The sequence below is a fragment of the Oncorhynchus tshawytscha genome, linkage group LG09, assembly GCF_018296145.1.
Source record: "Oncorhynchus tshawytscha isolate Ot180627B linkage group LG09, Otsh_v2.0, whole genome shotgun sequence".
Classification (NCBI taxonomy): domain Eukaryota; kingdom Metazoa; phylum Chordata; class Actinopteri; order Salmoniformes; family Salmonidae; genus Oncorhynchus; species Oncorhynchus tshawytscha.
The window spans coordinates 23,561,273-23,576,282 of record NC_056437.1 but is presented as its reverse complement, the minus strand read 5'-3'; the positions used below and the strand labels follow the sequence as shown (position 1 = coordinate 23,576,282).

At 41.5% G+C, this 15,010-nt stretch overlaps 1 protein-coding gene across 1 annotated transcript in view; it reads right to left on the bottom strand.

Annotated features, from left to right (window-relative positions):
• Positions 1-5,627: 5,627 nt before the first annotated feature.
• The window catches only part of LOC112257611 (protocadherin-1), a 165,916-nt gene continuing 156,533 nt past the window's right edge, over positions 5,628-15,010 (bottom strand). Inside the window, exon 5 of the mRNA XM_024431308.1 lies at positions 5,628-7,428. Coding sequence (XP_024287076.1) covers positions 7,058-7,428 — 371 coding nt within the window. The 3' untranslated portion in view covers positions 5,628-7,057. The remainder of the gene's footprint in view (positions 7,429-15,010) is intronic.

Here is a 15,010-nt window from a genome sequence, read left to right as displayed (position 1 = left end):
TTTTTTTCCTCATAGAACCAATTTCCTACTTGTCAAAAACTGATTAAATCAACGTTGTTTCCAATTTCAACGAAACAATCATTGTGATGTTGAATCATCGTGGAAAACTGATTGGATTTGCAAAAAGTAATTCACTTCAGGACATTTAGGCTTTTTTCACCCACGTTTAACCTAAATCCAATGACATGGTGAAATGTTTGTTGATTTCACATTGAATTCACGTTAGTTGAAAACTCAACCAAATGTAAATCAGGCTGTGCTCAGTGGCTTTTGTGTGTGCTGTTGTGTTTCTCTATGTGTGTGTGTGTTTTAAAAAATGAAGTTGGTTTATGCAGGACATGCTGTGCGGAATGTTCTCAAGTGTAGTTATCGACTTTACACAAAAACTGTAATGATGATCCACTTTAAATGGCTCCATTGATTTTAATGCAGCAATTACATCTTTAGTGTATGGAAGGCAATACATAAGACAGTAATACAAATGGCTGGCTACAACTATACACCAGGGTTTACGAACCACAAACCTTTACTGAAATATATGCTGTGTTAGTATAAAGGACAGTCATGCATGATTAAATATTTGTAATTGAAGGTACATCTGAATGAATGTTTATCTGCATGTGGTAAGTACTGTAACTACTGTATAAATCCCCAAGGGGGAAAAAAGAAAAACAAAATGTTTACATGTGCATTACCAGGACACACATCTGGATCAATCAACCAGAAAAGTAGTTTTTTCCCAAAATAAATGTAGATGTTATTACATGGTGTTAGATACATGTCACTGCCTAAAAGAGCATGGTTTGCCCTTCTGTTAAAATGGCATTTGGAACAATAACATGCTAAACTTGGAACTTGATCGATTTCATAAATGCATCACTGCCTGTTATGGCAACTGCTCGGCCTCCGACCGCAAGGCACTACAAAGGGTAGTGCGAACGGCCCAGGTCCTGCCATCCAGGACCTCTATACCAGGCGGTGTCAGGGAAAGGCACTAAAAATTGTCAAAGACTCCAGCCACCCTAGTCATAGACTGTTCTCTCTGCTACCGCACGGCAAGTGGTACCGGAGCGCCAAGTCTAGGTCCAAGAGGCTTCTAAATAGCTTCTACCCCCACGTCATAAGACTCCTGAACATCTAGTCAAATGGCTACCCAGACTATTTACAGTGCCCCCCCCCACCCCCTCCACTGCTTCTCTCTGTTGTCATCTATGCACAGTCACTTCAATAACTCTACCTACATGTCCATACTACCTCAAATAACATGTGCCCCGCACATTGACTTTGTATCGGTACCCCCTGTATATAGTCTCGCTGTTGTTATTTCACTGCTGCTCTTTAATTACTTGTTACTTTTATATCTTATTCTTATCTGTATTAATTTTGAAACTTCATTGTTGGTTAGGAGCTTGTAAGTAAGCATTTCACTGTAAGGTCTACACCTGTTGTATTCGGAGTCTGTGACTGATTTGATTTGATTTGTTTTAGTATATTTGTAAGAAATATGGCTTTTGGACACATTCATCTTCCATAGCAAGTAGCACACAGTTCAGGCTTTAGAAACATGGCTATGGGGCAAATGGTGTATTATATATAGAGAGGATGTAGCTCTGAGAAACATTTCTATTCGACAGTGTTTAATTGGAGAGTATGTTTCAAAGCAGCCAGCCCTGCCGCTGGTTTTATTTCTAATTGCCAGCAGCAAAGCACTTAACGAAGCGAGGGGAGAAGAGCGTGGGTGAAAGAGAGATATAGCGGCCAGGTTTCCATAGCAACAGCAGATCAACAGCGGCAGTAGCCAAGGGGTAGTTTAATCTTGAAGAAAAGGCTACAGGATCACTGTGTTTTCCCTGCTAGAACTCCTGCAACACAATATGTAACAAGACGTTGTATCACCAACAGGAGTCATCTAAAGGCATTCATGAACTCTATCTTCACGTTGAGAAATCTAATGACTAGGGATGTGAAGAGAGAGAAAAATAAATGCAATATATAACTGTCTGGGAGTCCCAAGTTTGGATGACTGTACCTTTCCTCCATATCCTCTCTGATTGTCTCATTATTTGTGTCCAAAAGCTCACATTGCAGTTTCTTTAGCATCCAGAAGGGGTCAGTTTGGTCTGCCTCAACTTCCATGGTCCGCTTTGAGGTTGCACTGTGCTTTTCTGACCACTGTTTTTTTATATCTCTGACCAGTTTGAGTTTATTCTATGAGTTGGTGTAAATAGCTCTAATAGTATACATCATAAGACTGGGGAGTAATTGTTTACATACTAAAAAGTATCGGAAACCACTGGATGTAGTATGGATGAAGATATCAATTTTTTACAGTGCAATCTTCATAGTCTTATCTTTATTTTATGGTTGATTATTGTGAGGTCTTAGGTCTTTCTCTCTATGGTTATCTAGCAAAACACATAGTGACTTCTCTGAATAACAATGTGGACACTTTCATGAGTCCTAAAATCTGATAATATCCCTAACACTGAGCCAGCACATCTCTCAACTGAGAGTCTCCTTCATATCTGCAGAGCGTAGACACATTAATAATTGATTGATAGACAGTCAGCACTACAGTGTAATTCTGAAATCCAATGGCTTGTCCTTATACAGGAGCCATTTGCAGGCCCAGATAGGTCCTGGAGGTGTCAGGTAAGTCATCGTTCAACACAATGCTGAAATGTAATACCCACCTAGTCCAAAAAGCCATAGATAATAGCAGAGAGAGAGAACATGCTTTTCAGACAATATTTGGGGACAATTAAAAATTGCAAACTGCAGGAGTAGAGGGTATGAGTCATGACCTATGGGTGCTATATGAATACAAAACACTACCAAGCTACATGTGATGGGATTTGTAGTTAATTTACACAATCAACGTAGTTGACACATGTACCAATGGAAAGAATTACTCCACTATTCTATCAATAAACATACTCAACACTCAATAAGTCACTGAAAGCATTATTTTTCCTGGACTAATTTTATTACAAAGTTCTTGAGGACTTATTACAAGGGAATTTTCTCAACATGCCAAAAACAGAACGAAATGGAACACATTGGAATTGAACAAATAGGTAGGATCCGACAATCCACTGTTCACGATCAACATATAGTCTGATAAAGTCCTCGGGAGCAGGGAGCCAGTGAAGGACTACGGTGCAGGCATAGAAAGGCCACATTCACACCGACTCAGCAAAGATCAATCCAACCAAGGCAAAATGTGCACATCTCAAGAAACACATTACAATTTTTATATGCCATCGGCTTTTGTAATACGTTTTAAAAAGCTTCACTTGCATGTACATAAAACTGTACAAAAACATGGCATCACAAGCATTTTGTTCTATATAAATATAACCAACAATTAGGATAACAACTTGGTACTCTCTTGCAACGACACACTTTCAAGGCAGCTTGTCTTTATTTTACTGTGTAGAACTGTCTCTGATGGTGATGAAATGTGCAGTGAATGTCAGCTCCTTGGGGAGAGGGTTCTTGAACCAAAACCAGCACTAAGATCTCATCAAAAACACTACTAATTATCTTTGGAATTCATGCTAAACTCATAGCCTGCTTGACAGCACACATGGGGATGTGTAGATCTATGTACAGTACACTTTCAAGAGAGATTTGTCATAGCTCACTTTGATTTTCTATTTAAGGAGGCTTAAGTCTCTATTCAATCCGTAGCGCTGAAGACCCACTTTATAGCACGACTGACAATAGGCAATGTTCCAGAGACTGCATTCACAGTAAACGCTGCATATGTCGGCATTAACTTTACATTTTAACGGGGATCTTCCGCGATACTTCGGCGATATGGATTGAATCCAGCCCTTAGTCTTAGAGAAAACTTCTTTGCCTATTCTCCAGTATCTCATCATGTCCATCAGTCCACAGCCACAATCACCTTACAAGACCACTACAGAGAGGCAGAGGATACTCAGGTGAACTTGACATTAAATAAAAAATACAAACTACACATGATTGGACATACTGTGGAGTGTATCAAGGGTTTTCATGCTATTAATGCTTTGATCCAGGACTTGACAACCATCCTGCTTTCTAGAGAGCAGTCAACACAAATAATAAATTAAGTATGAGTTCAAAGGACAGGTAAAACCATGTGATTCAGGATATTCAAACATACTAATTGATATAGGCTGGAGAGAAAAAGGTATAACACAGTTATTCTGGCTGAAAAAAAGAATGTGTATGCAAACACTGGTGTTGGTAAGCACTCAAACCCAGTGGTTTGATTTGAATAAGGGCTTCAGTCAAAATTGTTCAGACATGCCAGAGAGAAGCCACACCAAGTTATTCAGCCACACCAAGTGATTAGTAAAGAGATAAGCCTGTTGATTTATGCCAGATTCAGGCTGGAGTCAGATGAATCAGCGAATCTGAAAGGAGTCAGACAGAGCATAGGAGACAAAGCCAGTGTTGAGGCTGTATGACGTTGGCTTTATCACTCATCGCAATCATTCACACATATTAATAATTCCAGGTCAGTGAACTCACCCGCTGCTCTAGCTCAGTGAAGCTGCTTTGAGAGGGGGTTGGGGGGGGGGTGGTGTCTGCGACGGGGACCAAAAGGCTTCATCATCGTGTATTATGACTCTTGCTGGATTTTATTTCAGTGGCTAAATGGCTTTGAAAACAGCATAATGTGCTTTTCCCCCCTCAAGGCTAGGATAATCACCTGCCTTATTTATTCATGGCCATGTCCAGTAATTTCCACATGTTTTGAGTTGAATTATTCTACATGTGTTGCCAACGGTGGTGGGGTGAGGTGAGTCCAGATAAAAATACCGCTTTTTAAATTATTGTAGTTTTGCAGATGGATTTGGATTATGTGGCTGTTGTATTGTCTTCAGGCTGTATGCTCAAATATGCCCTGGCTAAGGACTCATTACACAAAGTAATTATGGGAGCCCAGCATCCATTCCCTTCCAGGCCCTTCCACCCCTTGCTCAGACCAGACCCACTGTCTCTCTCTCCATAGAAATACACTGTGGTCAAAACAGGGGCTAAGATACAAATCGAATCGAATCAGTGTACAAATCAAAAGCTATGAGTAATGCTACTGTGCTGCGAGGCAGGCCGGTGGCGTTATCATCATCCAATTACATACTACTGTTCCTGTGTCCTCCAGATGTCTGCTTTTAAATGACTTTGAAAATAAGTATTTGTCAAAGACAGCTGCTGTAGCCTAAAGGAATGTCCTCTATCTAATTGTCAATTGAAAAATGAGGAACAACAGCTAACAGCTTAACAACGTAACATAACCTGGACTCTGTGAATGTCAACTGGACTGAAAATATATGACTCCTACAACCAATATTTAACTTTATTTGAAATGGCAACATGCCATCATTGTTTATAACATGCACCAATGGATGCAACAGGTAAATTATTTTTAAACAAAATGGTGACCTGAGTGACCACTTTTTTTCTTCACCAAAACAAAAGGTCTCCTGAGTGGCGCAGCGGTCTAAGGCACTGCATGTCAGTGCAAGAGGCATCACAACAGTCCCTGGTTCAAATCCAGTATCATATCTGGCCATGATTGGGAGTCCCATAGGGCGGTGCACAATTGGCCCAGAGTCACCGGGGTAGGCCATCATTGTAAATAAGAATTTGTTCTTAATTAACTGACTTGCCTAGTTAAATAAAGGTAAAATAAAAATTAGTCCCAGATGATTACTGTAGCCTTCCTTTAAAGATGTGAGACCAACACAAGGAAACCTATCAGGATGTAAATGTAAAAAGCATAGTTTCTGTGAGACAGGGGAATTCAGTCACAGCACTCTAAGTCACCTTAGTGGCTCTCAGGACTGAAAAGTGCTGCGCTGAAACTCGTGTGAATAACTCCTTAGGCGGAGTTAGAACTATTGAAATTCACGCGGATCGTGAGGAGAAAACCTAACGAGGCTAGAGACACAGGGTTGAATGTAATGGTGACCTCTATGTGGAGAGCAACTGATTAGCTCAGTGTTATTCAGGCATAGGGAGGCATTGAAGAGGAGCTTTTCACACAGAACAGAGAATATATATATTCTCATCTACAGTGTAGGTGGGGAACCAGAGGCTCTACTCTGAGAGGGGCAAACACTATCAGAATGTGTGCTAGGGTTTTGGGAAAGATCAGTGTGATCAGGAGTGATGGCCTCTAAGTGTACTGTTTCCAGGAAAAGAGACGGGGCACAGTGCTGAGGCTCAGTGAAACACACATTATCCCATTAAATGCTGCCACACAGCTCGTATCACTGGCTTAATAGCTATCCAGGGAGCATGAGGTAACATGCTATGGTTCTATCATGATTGGGGGTCACAGATGTGTGTGTGAGATTGTGAGTAGTTGATTAATTCATTCAAGTGCCTTTCCACACTCTCCGTCCAAGTTTTTGGAAAACATTTCAATCAAGTGTTAAACAGCAGCAGCAAAGAAAAGCTCAAATGCTAAAATTCTGAGGCTATTGTTATCAGCTTGAGCCAGACAGAAATATATACAAGATACAGTGTACACCATTCACATGTATTTACAGCACTGTACATTAAGAAAGACCATTCCATTTGATTGTTAATCAAAAATGTTAAGTCTACCCTTAGGGCTTCATTGCCTGTCAGATGAATGTTATCTGGTTATGGCACTGATCACACATTGGATGTTCCAGAGAACATATCACAACAGGTTAGGGCTTAGCTAAGAAAATCACTAGTGTTTTAGGGATTGATTGTATGTTGATTTAGTGTGATATTACCACAAGTGTTTAACCAATGCTTTCAAAGAAACTGCATCGATAAATAAATCCATTAACTAATTAATACATTAATAAACCAATAAATATGTAAATAAATAAATTGAAAAACTCCTATTGCACATACCAATGATTCCACAAATCACATCCCATATTTCATACAGAATGGGTATTTATTTCAATAAATGGACTTTTCAGATCCTCTAAGAGCATGTTTCTTTTTCTAAAGTGGGTGTGTCTCTGTGGCTCCTCCTCTATCTGTGCACCAATCAGATGTGGGAGGTGGGGCTTTCTCACAGGTAGATCTCTTGTTTGGGGGTGTGGCTAGGAGGGGAGGTGGGCAGGAACTCAGAGGCCACGCTCAGGGGCACCTCCTCCTTTGGGCAGTCCTGCCTAGGGGCATGGCCGCTGTTGGAATAGGCACTACGGGAGGGCGGAATGCTGGCTCGGTACTCCTCGCCACCCAGCCTGGCGCTCCCGTTGGCCAGGCGGCCCAGGCTCCCTCTCTCCTGGTAAGGCACGAAGGTGGAGAGTTTGGGGGGATTCCTGGTCTTGCGCACTGGGGAGGGCTGCCCAGGCATCCAGCAGGCGTCTGAGTGACCCAGCTCACTGCACTCCTGAGTACAGTTACCAGTCATGGCCACATCAGGAATGGAACGCATATCTACATGGAGAGGAGAGATAAACACCCATGTTCAGAGAGGTTCAAATGTTTAACAGAAAAAGACAACAGAGGGAGTTTAACTGCAGATATAGCCCCTCACTGTTGACTGAGAATAAACAACAAGGTTATTACTGTGACTTCTAATCGGGAGTAGAAAACATGAGGAGTAGAAAACAGAAAGTTATTCTCATAACCCCGTGTTTGCTAATTAACTTGCAGTTGTTACCATGCACAGTACAACTGTTGCTATGTAGCTGTTGCTATACACTGTGACATGGATGCTACAGCATGTGCAGTCGGGTGGTTGATATTAGAGGAGACGAGATGTAGTTAATGTGTTCTATGAAGTCCTTCACTGCATGGGGCAATCATTGCTATGAGTATTGAGCAATGATTACGACTGTGTGTCTAGTGTTGATTGATACAGAATCTTCATTTGATCACTATTTTGTTGCTGCGAATTTTCCTGCACCGCATAAAACACACAATAGCCTATTTTTGGCCAGCTAATAGCCTAACCACCGATCAAGCAACATTATGGACTAAACGTTAAAATCCTGTTGCTGCAGGATTCTTTTGCCGTTACAAAACAGGTCAAATTAAGATCCTATTTTGTATGTCTGTGTGTGCTTGTTTGCATGTTCTGTTCTGCCCCGTGGCTCTATTGTGCTGTATGTAGGTTTTCATCTAGTATGTACAGGGTAAAAATGGTGCCCCCAATGTGTTTCTAAGGATAAAATAGAAGTTTAACACACAATCACACGTAATGATCAGACAACGCACAATGCTACATGTAGCTGCTACATGTAGCTCCAGAGAGATCCCTGCAGGGCGCCAGGGTAAACCCATTGTGGTATGGCTGTTATTGACTGGCAGGTCTGAAATGAGTCCATGTCCCTGATTCTGATCCATTTTTCATTCTACCATTCCTAATTAATTAAATAGGTCCATGACCTACTGACCTCCTTCCAAACAGCATTGATTCAAATCAATAGCTGGATATGGCTGTACTGTATACCTACACCATTTTTGGGCAGAAAATACAAGGTATGGTGACTGGGTCAAAGGGAACAACCCCTCAGTCAATTTGTACTGTAACTTGAAAGTACCTAGCTATGAACCCCCAAAACACAAATAACATAATTTTGTCAGTTCAGATTTATGTTCAATTCACATAGAAACAAGCAGAGCTAGCATAGCAACACTTAGATGTGTTTGCCTTGAATCTGCAGATGGAAGTCTGTATGCCTGCAGAAAAGCCCCAGGGGGACCAGTTCCCAAACAGTCTCTCTCTGTCTATACCCACAGCCAGCGCTGATGCAGGCATTAGGCAGGACTTCTGGGCTGTTCCACCTGTACAACACAGGGAACAAGAGCCTCCCAGTTCCCTTTAACACAAAGCCACAGTATTAACCCTTTTACCTACCGTGCACATCAACTCAGCCCAGCTCACATTGCTGAAATAAACAGACCCCAAACACACAGTGGACATGGAAGACACATCAAAGGAGTTGCACAGTAGATTAAAGGAGCAGCCAAAGACAGGCAAGTGAAAAAGGTTTTTTTTGGAAGCCTGTTTTCTCCTGGAGTGGAGCCTGAAGTAAATCAAGGTCTATGTCTGGAACAAACCCTTTAGAGTTTACAGTCTGGATAGTGCAGCTCCAATAGGCCGGGAGCAGGATGAGAGCGGGCAGCCCAGAGAGAGCGGATGGGCGAGCCACAGCACTGTAGGGCACTGGGTTTAACAGGGAGGTGATTGGATTTAGAGAGCAGGTGATTTGGTTTTGAAGAGAGGTGACTCAATGCTATTTTTCTCCCTGCACATCAAATCCTGGACTCTCCGGATGTGGAGACAGTACAGTATCAGCCAATGCAGCTCTCATTCTCGCTCATTCACTTAGTCTCTTTAATTTGACATTTCATATATTCCTTTTATTACATCAGACACACTTAGCCTTGAACAACAGGAAACCCTGCTGAGCCACATTCACTATCACATCCACCTCTCGTTCTTTGATTCCCAGTGAACTTCATCATTGATTCCAAATGCACTTCCTTCACACTGGTGTAACATGCACTCTACCATGCAGGGCCATGGAGGAGAGAAGGGGGAGGGGGCTGTGTGCAGAGCTTAACCCCCTCAGCTGATAGACACATGGGAGGGGTGGGTTTGCATGCATGCTGCATCAGGGTGCCAGTGGGAGGTGTTGGGTGTCTGAGGCAGGCTTTCTCTCGTCGACTGATCCCCTGTCCACTGGCATGGAGGGAAGCTGCTCTTCCAGAGATTTCACACTGCTCCTCACTGTCTGATTGCAAATGCTCCTCTTGAGATAATTTAAAGTAGCCACCCTTTGCCTTAATGACAGCTTTGCACACTCTTGGCATTCTCTCAACCAGCTTCACCTATAATTATTTTATAACAATCTTGAAGGAGGTCCCACATATGCTGAGCACTTGTTGGCTGCTTTTCCTTCACTCTGCACTCCAACCATCTCAATTGGTTTGAGGTTGGGGGATTGTGGAGGCCAGGTCATCTGATACAGCTCTCCATCACTCTCCTTCTTGGTAAAATAGCCATTACACAGCCTGGAGGTGTGTTGGGTCATTGTCCTGTAGAAAAAATAAATGATAGTGGGACTAAGCGCAAACCAGACGGGATGGTGTATCGCTGCAGAATGCTGTGGCAGCCATACTGGTTAAGTGTGCATTGAATTCAAAATAAATCACAGACAGTGTCACCAGCAAAGCACCCTAACACCACCTCCTCCGTGCTTCCCAGTGGGAACCACACATGCAGAGAACATCCGTTCACCTGCCTTGCGTCTGACAAAGACACGGCAGTTGGAACTAAAAATCTCAAATTTGAACTCATCAGACCAAACAACAGATTTCCATCGGTCTAATGTCCATTGCTTGGCCAAAGCAAGTCTCTTCCTCTTATTGGTGTCCTTAAGTAGTAGTTTCTTTGAAGCAATTCAACCATGAAGGCCTGATTCACTCAGTCTCTTCTGAACAGCTGATGTTGAGGTGTGTCTGTTACTTGAACTCCGTGAAGCATTTATTTGGGCTGCAATCTAAGGTTCAGTTAGTTGCCGAATTCTGAGAATGGTACCTCTAAATTACCTCTGCAGCAGAGGTAACTCTGGGTCTTCCTTTCCTGTGGCGGTCCTCATGAGAACCAGTTTCATCATAGCACTTGATGGTTTTTGCCACTGCAAATTAAGAAACTTTCAAAGTTCTTCAAATGTTCCGCATTGACAGACCTTAATGTCTTAATGTATCAATGGACTGTCATTTGTCTTAGCTTATTTGACCTGTTCTTGCCATAATATGGACTTGGTCTTTTACCAAACAGGGCTGTCTTCTGTATACCGCCAGTGGCAGCCAGTGTCGTTGATGATGAGGCAGGACCATTTTTTGGTTCATGAGTATGGCCTTATTTCTATTACAGCATGTTGGATGACTGTCATTCATGTTCCATTCACCCAGTTCAATGTAACATTGATAGGTTTAGGCTACTACATGGAACTCACATTTTCCCTATACCCATCATGAGGTTGCTACAACCTAGCCTATGATTGAAAGTTTACAACGTAGGTGCACACAGGTCGAGATACATTTTTAGATGACAGACAGTGGCACATTCAACAGCGCCTTGCACACTCTTGCCTGCATCTAGCATATCTAGTGTGTAATCATTAGCCCAACAGTTGCAAACAAGAGTTTCTATTGGACAAATGAATGTATTTTTATCCCTGTTCAGTTTAAGAAATGTTTTTCAACCGAATCGGCAGAATGAATCCACCCCTGATTACACATAAACACAGTTCACTTTAATACGTAGCAGCCACGTTGTATTCATTCTAGCCTCTATGCTCTCCTCCTATCACCTTTTCCCTTTGTGGACTTCAATGAACAACACATCAGCTGTATATGACCAGGCAATTTTTCCCCCCCAAACCATATCATAACTGCTACACACAGCCTACATTGTTGTCCCCATATTAGCTAAAGTAATGTCGTAGTCAACATAGCTAATTGAACTAATGTTAACCAGCTTCAATCATGCAGTAAATAATCAGTAAGCAGTTAAACAGGCGGGCCTCTGGAATTGGTCATTAGTCTAGAGAAGGGGGTTGAACCAAGAGCTCCCTGGATTTTGTATTGTCCTGCACCATGGTGCTACCCTACAGAGTGCTGTTGATGCTACTGTAGACATTTTTGCAAAACAGTGTTTTAATCAATTATTGGTGACGTGAATACATTTACAATAGTTTAATCTAAAAATGATAACTTTTTCAATGTTTTACCATTTTTAGTTTTGGGAAATTCACTGAGGATGATGGTCCTCCCCTTCCTCCTCTGAGGAGGACCCTCTGTATACCAACACAACTGATTAACACAACGCATTAAGAAAGTGTTACGGTTTTCTTCCGTCGAAAGAAAGTCAGACCAAAATGCAGCGTGGTAAGTTAGATACATGTTTAATAGCGAAGAAAAAACGGACAAAACAAAAACAACAAACGTAACGTGAAAACCTAAACAGTCTATCTTGTGCTAACACACACAGAGACATGAACAATCACCCACGAAACACTCAAAGAATATGGCTGCCTAAATATGGTTCCCAATCAGAGACAACGAGAATCACCTTCCTCTGATTGAGAACCGCCTCAGGCAACCATAGACTTTGCTAGAACACCCCACTAAGCCACAATCCCAAAACCTACGAAAAACCCCAATACACAAACACACCACAAAATAAACCCATGTCACACCCTGGCCTGACCAAATAAATAAAGAAAACACAAAATACTAAGACCAGGGGGCGTGACAGGAAGAAAGGAATTCCACAAATTAACTTTTAACAGGGCACAACTGTTAATTGAATTGCATTCCAGGTGACTACCTCATGAAGCTGGTTGAGAGAATGCAAAGCTGTCATCAAGGCAAAGGGTGGCTACTTTGAAGAATCTCAAATATAACATATATTTTGATTTGTTTAACGCATTTTTGGTTACTACATGATTCCACATGTGTTATTTCATAGTTTTGATGTCTTCACTAATATTATACAATGTAGAAAATTGTAAAAATAAAGAAAAACCCTTGAATGAGTAGGTGTACCCAAACCTTTGACGTGTACTGTATATAGAATTGTGGTTAATGCAAAATGTTTAATTTGTGAATGAAACATGTATTCAAGGCAACCCACAGACAGTGGAAACAAGACCCCATTTATGCAGATATTGTTACTCTATGTATTCTAAATATAGTGATTTAGTGTGATATCAAAATAGTCTGTAAATAGATAGTGATTTGTTCATGCATAGTGGGAAAAATAACATTCCTGGGTCTTGTGTTTGTTTGTTTTTCAGTGACATTGAGTGTGTTTACTAAAGCATTCACAGCAGTTTCCTTTGGTAGGCAGAGATACCTGACATTTTGTCACCCTCAAAATGAGGGAGAGAGGAAAAAAGAGGGGAATACAATTTGTGGCTAAACACATATGTACAGGTAACTGCCAAAATAAAGGAATCACCTAAGTAAATAAGGGATACAAAGTATATTGAAAGCAGATGCTTCCACACAGGTGTGGCTCCTGAGTTAATTAATTAATCAATTAATTAATTAATATCCCACCATGCTTAGATTCATGTATAAAAATGCCCAGCTAACCATTATTTTGGCTACCATGGCTAGAGTAAGAGATCTCAATGACTTTGAAAGAGGGGTCTCAAAGGAGCATAAAGGGGGCTTGTGGTGGCCCAATGCCCTATTAAGACACCTTATGTTGGTGTTTCCTTTATTTTGGTAGTTATCTGTACATAAAAACACACAAATAACCACAAATGCACAAGAAATATACACATTTTTCACCTATCTAATTCATACAAGAAATTCCTTGTTTTCAATAAATATAATTCTGATGTGCTTAGGTGGATTTAGGACAGCATATAAATTCTGCATACGCTCTCATTAAATATCAGTCCAAATTGCCATGGGAATTTTGGGGAAGCTCTTTGAGATCCTGAGACACTGATTGAGAGGAGAGGCAAAGCAACATATCCTCCCAGTGATTATTCCTGCCCGTCCTCCAGTCTTTAGCTGCTCTGTGCATCCTTTCTTCAGGCTAAGGAAGCAAAACTCAGCATGTTAATTTTTCACACAAAAAATGAGAAGTGAGTAACTTTCAAGAGAATATCTGATTAATTGTTGAACCTGTATCTGGTCTACTTTCTCACCCATAACGATCTTCTGAGAAATGCAGCAGCAACTCTGGGATTTAGCCTCATTAGATCTCCTCTGAAGTCCAGTCATCCCCTGCCAGCCAGCCCGCGCCTCCCACCCTCCCTTGTTGTTCCCACCTGTGGACTAATCCCTTTCATTCAGCTTCCTGTGTTTCTGACCGACTTTAAGCTATGAGGAAGAGAGGTCAGTGCAGAAGTCCTTTGGAGAAATCCTTGGAATCCTGGGACAGAAATAATCATAAAGTACAAAAACCACTGCACATCTAAGTGAGGCTCAGATGTGGCAGAACTGAGAGACACAATGGCTCAGGTGTTTCTGTGAGGCCAACTGTTTCGTTAAAGTGACCGTTAAAGCAGAGCTCCCACCTGCCCTTCACTGGTGGTTGTTCTACAAACATTGGACTATATGTTTAGATTTTTAATACATTGACTGCATGATGCAACTCTAATGATGATTTGAAAAAAGAGCCTTGAAAGGCATGAGCTCTGCTTTGTTTCTTTGCACAGGCTGTACACACTTCATCAGTCACCCATTCACAATTTGACACACATGATAATGCCTCGAATTTCACGGCGGCATCCCATTTGTGTGGCCATAATGCACCATAATGCACCATAATGCACCATAATGCACCCTAAAAAGAATCCATGCCTTTGTGCCCTTCTCCCTAAGTGTTGCGCACTCTGAAGCAGCTCTCACTCACATGGTTCTCCATCACGTGATCGGGTATTTCTCTCAGGCTACAAGTGAAGACAGACACATCGGAGACGCAACTGCATGCGTGCTTATCCAATTCCGAGGCGCATATTGAAGAAATTGGAAGAAATGTCCACATTTACTTTTCGTCATCCAACAAGATGAGTAGGCCTAACGAACAGCAAAAGCATAAGCCTAAGTCAATCGACTATTCCCCATAGTACAAAGGTTGACCTGTTCTGTGCGAGAAATAAATATTCCAAACATAGTCTGAGACAGTTGTTGGATTTGATAGATCCCAAATGAATACAACCACTAGCATCAAAACCACTTTTTTTTACGCAATGTGGCTGACACAACAGATCAGAATGTTTAGCTTAAAATGTTGATAAAGTATAAGGCTATTTCTTCACATGATAAGCGCAGCAGTGTGCACACGACAGTAGGCTATATGTGCGAATGTTCCATTAGGGGAAAACACCATTATCAAAAGTCACCACAAATACAATTATGCACGCAATGCTTTTATTATAAAGGTGCATTTTTATGGTGAAAATATTCTTCCCCAAACTTGAAACTCATTCGCTGTTTATGTATGCCAGTTAGGCTCTACACCCCTTGTAAAGCGGATTAA